General features: G+C 45.1%; 1 protein-coding gene across 1 annotated transcript in view; it reads left to right on the top strand.

Moving 5' to 3' along the window:
- The first annotated feature begins 5980 nt into the window (after positions 1–5980).
- LOC140471173 (transmembrane protein 106C-like) overlaps positions 5981–8412 on the top strand; it is a 60859-nt gene continuing 58427 nt past the window's right edge. Inside the window, exon 1 of the mRNA XM_072567059.1 lies at positions 5981–6413. Within this exon, the coding sequence (XP_072423160.1) occupies positions 5996–6413 (418 nt within the window). The 5' untranslated portion in view covers positions 5981–5995. The remainder of the gene's footprint in view (positions 6414–8412) is intronic.

The following is an 8412-nucleotide window of genomic DNA, read 5'->3' as shown; positions in this document are numbered from 1 at the left end:
GGATCCAGGATTTTGGCCCAGTGGCAGTGAAAGAATGGTGATATACCTGTATTTCCAAGTCAAGATGATGAGTGGCTAGGAGGGGAACTCTCAGGTGGTGATGTTCCCATCTACTGCCTTTATTCTTTTAGATCATAGAATCCCTACAGTGTGGAAGCAGGCAATTTGGCTGATCGTGTCCATGCTGGCTCTCCAAAGAGCACCTCAGTCAGGCCAACCTCCTTACCCTATCCCTGTAACCCTGCATATGACATGGCCAATCAACCTGATTTGCACATCTTTGGACTGTGGGAGGAAACCCATGCAGATACAGGAAGAATGTGCAAACACTACACAGATCGTTGGCTGAGGGTCCCTGGCACTGTGAGGCAGCACTGCGAGCCACTGAGCCACTGCATCACCCTTGGATGGTAGTGGTTCCAGGTTTGGAAAGTGCTGTCTAAGGAACTTTAAGTGTCTCCAGTGCATCTTGCAGCTAGCACACATCACTGCTACTGAGCATCAGTGGAGGAAGGAGTGGATGTTTGTGTATGTAGTGCCAAACAAGCGGGCTGGTTTGTCATAGATGCCTTCAAGCTTCTTGAGTGTTTTTGGCTGTTACGTGTTCCAAGTTATTTGCTGAAGGATTTCTAGCCTCTGACCTGCTTTTATAGCCACAATATTTATACGACTTGCCTGTTCAGTTTTTGGTCAATGGTAACAGTGGGGCATTCAGCTATGATAATGCCATTGATTTTGAATCATGGCTGGATTCTCTCTGAATGGAAATGGTCATTGCCTTGTGTGACGCAAATGTTACCTGTCAATTTAGAGACCAAGCCTGGATAGCATCCAGGTATTGCTGCATTTGGACATGAATTGCTTCAGTAACATGAACATCCTCACTTCTGACCTTATGATGGAGGGAAGGTTATTGATGATGCAGCTGAAGATGAAGGACGCTAACTTGATTTGATTTATTATTGTCACATATACCTTGGTACAGTGAAAAGTTTTGTTTTGTATACAGCATAGGCAGATCATACCATACAAAGTGCATTAGGGGAATAGAACAGAGCAAAGAATACATCATTATGGTTGCAGAGAAGGTATACAAAGAGCAAGATCAACATTAAATTTAAAATTGACAGATTCATTCAGAAGTCTGACAACAGCGAGGAAGAAGCTGTTCTTGAATCCATTCGTACATGCACACATTTATATCTTCTGCCCAACAAAAGTGGGTGGAAAAAAGTATAACCAGAGTGGGATGTTGGTTGGTTTCCTGAGGCAGCAGGAAGTATAGATGGAGTCAATAGATGGAAGGTTGATTTGCATGATGGACTGGGCTATGTTAACAACTTTCTGTAGTCTCTTGAGGTCTTGGGAAGAGCAGTTGCCAAATCATGCTGTGATACATCCAGATAGAATGCTTTCTATGTGCATCAATAAGAGTCCTTGTGGACATGCTGAATTTCCTTAGCCTCCTGTGGAAGTAGAGACATTGTTGTTCATTCTTGACCATTACGTCGACATGGGGTGGGCCAGGACAGATTGTTGATGATCATCACGCCCAGGAATTTAACACTCTCAACCATCTCCACCTCAGCACCATTGATGCAGACAGGAACATGCCCTCAATTCTGCTTCCTGAAGTCAATGAGCAGCTCCTTTGTTTTGTTGACATTGATGTTGTTGTTTTTACACCATACCACTAAACATCCTGTATTCTGCTTTATTGCTGTTTGAGATCCACCCGATGACAGTGATGTTGTCAGCAAACTTGTAAATGGAGTTACAGCTGAATTTGGCCATAAAGTCATGAGTGTATAATGAGTATAGTAGGGAGCTGAGTATACAGCCTTGTGGGGCACTGGTGTTGAGGATTGTGGTGGAGGAGGTGCTGTTGCCTTTTCTTTCTGATTGCAGTCTATGGGTCAGAAAGTAGAGGATCCAGTTTGGGTGGGGGGGGGTCTTGGAGTTTAGAGATGAGTTTGTTTGGAATTATGGTGTTGAAGATGGAACTGTAGTCAATAAACAGAAGCCTAGCATAGGTATCCTTGTTACCCAGATGTTCCAGGGATGAGGGTAGGGCCAGGGAGATGCCATCTGCTGTGGATCTGTTGCACCGCTAGGTGAATTGCAAAGGGCCAAGGCAATTTGGTAGGTTGGAGTTGATGTGAGCCATGACTAACCTCTCGAAGCATTTCATAACTACGGAGGTCAGAGCCACTGAGCGGTAGTCATTGAGACACGCTGCACGATTTTTCTTTGGCACCAGGATGATGGTCATCTTCTTGAAGCAGATGGGGACTTCAGATCATAATAATGAGAGGTTCAAGATGTCTGCGTATATTCCTGCCAGCTGGCCCTAACAGGATCTGAGCGCACTGCTAGGGACTCCATCCGGGCTGGTTGTCTTCTGTGGGCTCGCTCTCAAGAAGGTCTAATGTCTACAGTGGTGACTATGGGTACAGGTGCATCTGAGGCTGTTGGGATAGATGACATTGTTTCATAAACCTTCTGTTCAAAGCAATTGTAGATTGCATTGAGCTCATAGGATAGGGATGTACTGTTGCCCGCGACTCTCTTCGACTTCGCTTTGTAGCCCATTATGTTGTGTAAGTCTTGCCACAAGCGACAGGTGTCCGTGTACTTTGTCTGGGTCTCAAGCTTAGTTTGGTATTGCCTCTCGGCATCTCTGATGCCCTTACAAAGATCGTACTGAGATCTCCTGTAAACAGTAGGATTGCCCGGCTTGTATGCCTCGGAACTGGACTTCAGCAGGGAATGGATCTCATGGTTTATCCATGGTTTCTGGTTGGGGAACATTCAGAGTAACTTCTTTGGCAACCTGGGAAACTCCTACAGAAATGTTCTGGGCTGATACGGTTGAACTCCAATGATCATAACTATGTTCCCTTGTGTTAGATATGATTTCAACCAACTTTTCCCTCTGATTACCATTGACTCGAGTTTTGCTAAAGCTTCTTGAAGCCAAATTTGGTCAAATGCAGCCTTGATGTCCAGGGCTGTCGCTCTCATCTTTGGAATTTAGCTCTTTTGTCTATGTTTGAGCCAAGGCCGTAATGAGGTCAGGAACTGAGTGGCCCCGGCAGAACTCAAACTGGGCGTTACTGAGCAGGTTATTGCTGAGCAGATGCTGCTTGATAGCACTGTTGGTGACACCTTTGAACAGTTTACTGATGATCGACAGTAGACTGATGGGGCAGTAATTGGCCAGGTTGAATTCATCTTGCTTTTTGTGTATGGCACATACTCAGGCAATTTTCCATGTTATGTTGGCTAGATGCCAGTGTTGAAGCTGAACTGGAACAGCTTGGCTAGGGGAGCTGCATGTTCTGGAACACAAGTCTTCAGTAATATTGCCGGAATGTTTTCAGCGCCCACAGCTTTTTCACTATCCAGTGTCTCCAACTGTTTCTTGACATCACTTGAAGTGAACTGAATTGGCTCAAGATTGGTATCTGTGATGCTGGGGACCACTGGAGAGTACAAGGTGGATCTCCACTCGGCACTTCTGGCTGAAGATTGTTTCAAATGTTTCTGCCTTATCTTTTATACTGATGTGATTGGCTGCCTCATCATATAAGATGGGGATATTTGTGGAGTCTCCTCCTCTAGTGAGTTTATTTGCCCACCACCATTCCTGATTGGATGTGGAAGGATTGCTGAGCTTAGGTAAGATCCATGGTTGTGGAATTACTTAGCCCTGCCTAAAATTGCTGTTTATTCTGTTAGGCTCACAAACAATCTTGTTTGGTAGCTTCACTGGGTTGACACCTCATCTTTAGGTGTGCCTGATGCTGCTCCTGACATGCGCTCCTTCACCTTTCATTGAACCAGGGTTCATCCCCACTTGATTTTCATGGTCGAGTGGGGAATATGCTGGGCCAGATTGTGTTGGAGTATAGTTTTGCTGCTGATGGTCCACAATGTCTCACAGATGCCCAGTCTTGCATTGCTGGATCCGTTAAAAGGTTATGCCATGTTACCCAGTGTAAGTGTTGCATACCATCAAAGGAGTTATTCTGAATGTGAAGGTGGGACTTCACCTTCACCAGACTGTGTAGTGGTCAATGATACTATCACAGAAAGATGCCTCTGTTACAGGCAGCTTAGTGAGGATGAGGTCAAATATATTTTTTTCCCTTTTGTTGGTTCCCTAACCATCTACTGCAAACCCAGTTCAGCAGCTATGTCCTTTAGGACTCAACCAGCTTGCTGAAGAGTTGCTTTCGGCGATGAACGTTAAAGTCACAGAATCTTGACACTGCAGATAGAGGCTGTCCAGCCCATCGGGTCTGTACCTTCCCTCCAAACAGCATCCCACCCAGACCTACCACCTCTCCCTCCCCTCTTCCCCATAACTCCGCAATTACCATGGCTAATCTGCTTAGCCTACATATCTTTGCACACTACGCAGCAACTTGGCATGTCCAACCAGCTAACCTGGACTACGAGAGGAAACAAAAGCAACCAGAGAAAACCCACACAGACATGGGGAGAAAGTGCAAACTACAGACAGTTGTCCGAGGGTGGGATTGAAGCTGGATTCCTGGTGCTGAGAGGCAGCAGTGCTAACCACTGAGCCACTATTCTGCCCACCCAGTCTTCCACTCAGAATATATTCAGTGCCTTTGCCACTCTTTTCTAACTGGTACTGATTCATCAGCCAAGATGGGTGGGGGCACACGATAATCAGCAGGAGGTTTGAGAGGTCCAGAGTCAACACTAAGCTAAGCCCCTCCCAACGCTGTAACTGCCACCTCTGCTAGATCTGTCCTTGAGATCTGAGACCTAGAGATCTATGATCTGGGATCCTACCCAGGTAAGGCAATGGTATTGTCTGGGGGGACATCATGTGCAAAGTATGATTCCAAGAGTATGATTCTGTCAGGCTTGATTGGTCTGAGACATCTCTCTCAACTTTAACACTAGCTCTCAGATATTGGTAAGGAGAACTTTGCACTGTTGACATGTCTGAGATTGAGTTGTTGTTTCCGGTGTGTTGGTCAATGCCAGATGGCCCATTCAGTTTCATTTTTTTAGGCTTTTTACCAGTTGATAGAACCGAGTGTTTCATTTGACCATTTCAGAAGGCGTTTAAGAGCCATATTGCTGTGGGTCTGGAGTCATATCTAGGTCAGACTAAATAAGGAAAGCAGATTTCCTTTCCTAAAGGACATCAGTGAACCAAATGTTTTTTTTCTGTCAATCAACAATGGCTTCACAGTCATCATTAGACTTTTAATTACAGCCTTTTATTGAATTCCAATTTCACCACCTTCCATGCATTCACACCTGGATGTCTGGATTACTAGTCCAATGGTAATACCAGTACCCTACAGATCCCCATCATTTTCAAAATTATTTGGCCCACTAGTCCTCAACACTACTCACCCTCCATGGCCAATTAAACCCTCCATCCCATCACCATAGCTACTCACCCTGTATTCATCATCAGAAGCCATGTGGCGATGACAAAAGACTAACAATTTAACACAGCTCTTATTCCTACATTTTGATAGTGATCAAAAGCTCTCATTATTAGATCTCATTTGAAGCTTTGAAACATTTTTATTAAAATAATTCTATTTGAACCCCACATTAAAGATAGCTAATCTTTTAATAGTCTATTTAAACTATGAACTCAAAACCTTCAGAGATATTTTTCGCTTTTGAAACTCAGCTAAGCATTCAAAACGACTATGATAATCCTTGGGGAAAATGTCATCAAAGAGCTACTGAAAATACACAATGAGCTACTACTTTTTTGTCAAACTTGTGCTTGTCAATCAAAGCAACTCAGCAGTTTTCTTTGTTTCAGTGACAGCAGCATTTAAGGAGCATTTAAAAACCTTAAAATCATGACAGTGGTACAGACCCTTCAACAGGGTTTGTATCTACTTAATCAATTTGTGACTCTCCAATGGTGGGCTAAGGCCCGTTTTTACCTTTACAACAGTCTGTTTGAACTCAGCACTGAGTTCAAATGCGCTTGCTGAGGCTTGGTTTGAATGGGCTTTTCCAGAGAATGACTGCCCATCAGCAATTTGACTTGGGAATCAACCGCACGAGGAATTCCGCTCGCTCCACGACTCCAACGCCGATCGCCTCAAAGAGACAAGCGCGAGCACGTCGAGGGGAGAGACTAGACGTGCGCATGCGCGACATAACACACTGGGTGAGGTTGCGGGAGCTGGTGGCGCGCGCAATGATGGGTTCGCAGGTTTCAGCTCGAGCTGGTCGGGGCCGCCTGAGGAGAGAACGGTCTTTGGATGCTGAGAGCAGTGAGGATTTACTGGGCGATGACAGACAGGAGGACATTGCGCGGTTCCCTTATGTAGAGTTTACTGGCAAGGACAGTGTCACCTGTCCGACCTGCCAAGGCACCGGCCGCATTCCGAAAGGTAACAAACGGCTCGCGCTTTAACAGGCACTGAAGTAGCGTTCGCGTCTCCTGAGCTCCACAGAGCTGCTTTTCAGGGCCTGGAGGATCTGCCCCACCCCGGGGCAGCTTTGAAACGCAACACGTTCCGTACCAGAGCATATCCGTTGTTGTTCCTGGAAGGCGCGTTAACTACATGTGGCAATGCTGCATATGTTTTTGTTCATCTTTAAAGTGGGTTGGCTGTGTCTCAGTTGCTGTCGGGACGTCGAGAGTTCAATATGCCCCCAAAATAATCTGTTGACAGCCTAGTACTGTGTTGTGCCTGTGGACGTACTACTTTCTCGATGCGATGCTAAACGGGACTTTCTATCCCTTTAGGTGGATATGAAGCATGTAATCGTTTAATTATTGCTGTTGGACTTTGTCTCGCAGTTATATGACTGCACCTAAATGTACTTTAGCTTGGGTTTTTGACGTTACTTTATCTCCCTATTTGATTTTTATCACACTTGTGCAGCCAAGTCTTTTGACTTGAGACTTCCCTGAGTCCATCTGCATGCATTTTAAGTGTTATGGACCTGGGGTTATTTCCCTAGCAATCTGTTTATACACTTGTACTTTTAGGGATTACCCCAGCCCACCCATGCCTCACTGCACTAATATTGTTAATCTCCTTACTGTCCAATTCAACTTTCCTCACTGTCTGCTGGTGTCTCCCAGAGAAAGCAACTCATCTCTATCTCATTAACTCCTCCCAGATTTGTCACTTGTGGACAAAGTATTTGCCAGTACACTAATTGTGGATAGCTGCATTAATATTTCCCCTGGCATTTTCTTCCTCTTGTCTCACTGTTTCATTCGCAATCTTTATCACCCTGTCATGTAAAACTGCTGTTAAGATTTCTGTACTGTGTGACAAATCTTAGTAATTCCAATATCCAGTGCACCTTGTATTTGCTGTCCAAGTATCTCTCTCCATGTCGTCATTCAGGATGTAATGGTGCTGACTAGGTCTGTGCTTATTGCCCATCTCTACTGGATAAGGTAACTGGGATTGCCAAGTTCCCAAATATGCTCACACCTTGACCTGCTGTCTCATGGTCTTGCTCAACCCATTATGCTAGTCACTAGTAAGGCCATTTTGGCGGCACGGTGGCACAGTGGTTAGCACTGCTGCCTCACAGCGCCTGAGACCCGGGTTCAATTCCTGCCTCAGGCGACTGACTGTGTGGAGTTTGCACGTTCTCCCCGTGTCTGCGTGGGTTTCCTCCGGGTGCTCCGGTTTCCTCCCACAGTCCAAAAAGATGTGCAGGTCAGGTGAATTGGCCATGCTAAATTGCCCATAGTGTTAGGTAAGGGGTAGATGTAGGGGTAGGGGTAGGGGTATGGGTGGGTTACGCTTCGGCGGGGCGGTGTGGACTTGTTGGGCCGAAGGGCCTGTTTCCATACTGTAAGTAATCTAATCTAATCTAATCTAATCTAATATATTCTATCAATCTCTACGTATTGCTTTGTTCCCAAACCCTACCTCTCCCTGTATCCGAAATAAATAATGGTCCTAATTTGATCAATTTTACAATCTACAGGTCTAGCCTTCAAGCCTATTTGTGGAAAACACTTTTGCAGCTACTGATTTACTCAACTGCATGGTTATTTCCTTTTTGCCCTAGTTTCATCAAATCTTTCAATCTGGTCTGTCCTGACTTCTGTTCCTTTAAATCACTAAGGGTCACAGACTTGGCAACTTTCCCAATCTATACAAGGTGCAATTCTTTTCTCAGGCCCAGTGCCTGACTTTGGTTTGAGATTGCATGTCCTTTATTTGCCATTTTATCAAATAAGCATGCTTAAATTTAGCTTTGTGTATCGATCACCCTAGCTGGTCAACCAGCTCACCAGCTTCTGACAACTGAGGGGGAAATAAGTTTGGAGTCTCCCTCAAACATTCTCATACTCCAAGTGGCTCCCAGGTCGCTGAACAAAAGAGGCAGGAGGCCTTTAGACTATGAAATGGTGGC

Source organism: Chiloscyllium punctatum, chromosome X (assembly GCF_047496795.1).
Source record: "Chiloscyllium punctatum isolate Juve2018m chromosome X, sChiPun1.3, whole genome shotgun sequence".
Lineage (NCBI taxonomy): Eukaryota > Metazoa > Chordata > Chondrichthyes > Orectolobiformes > Hemiscylliidae > Chiloscyllium > Chiloscyllium punctatum.
The sequence above is the reverse complement of the archived record's forward strand: the minus strand, read 5'-3'. Positions and strand labels throughout refer to the sequence as shown.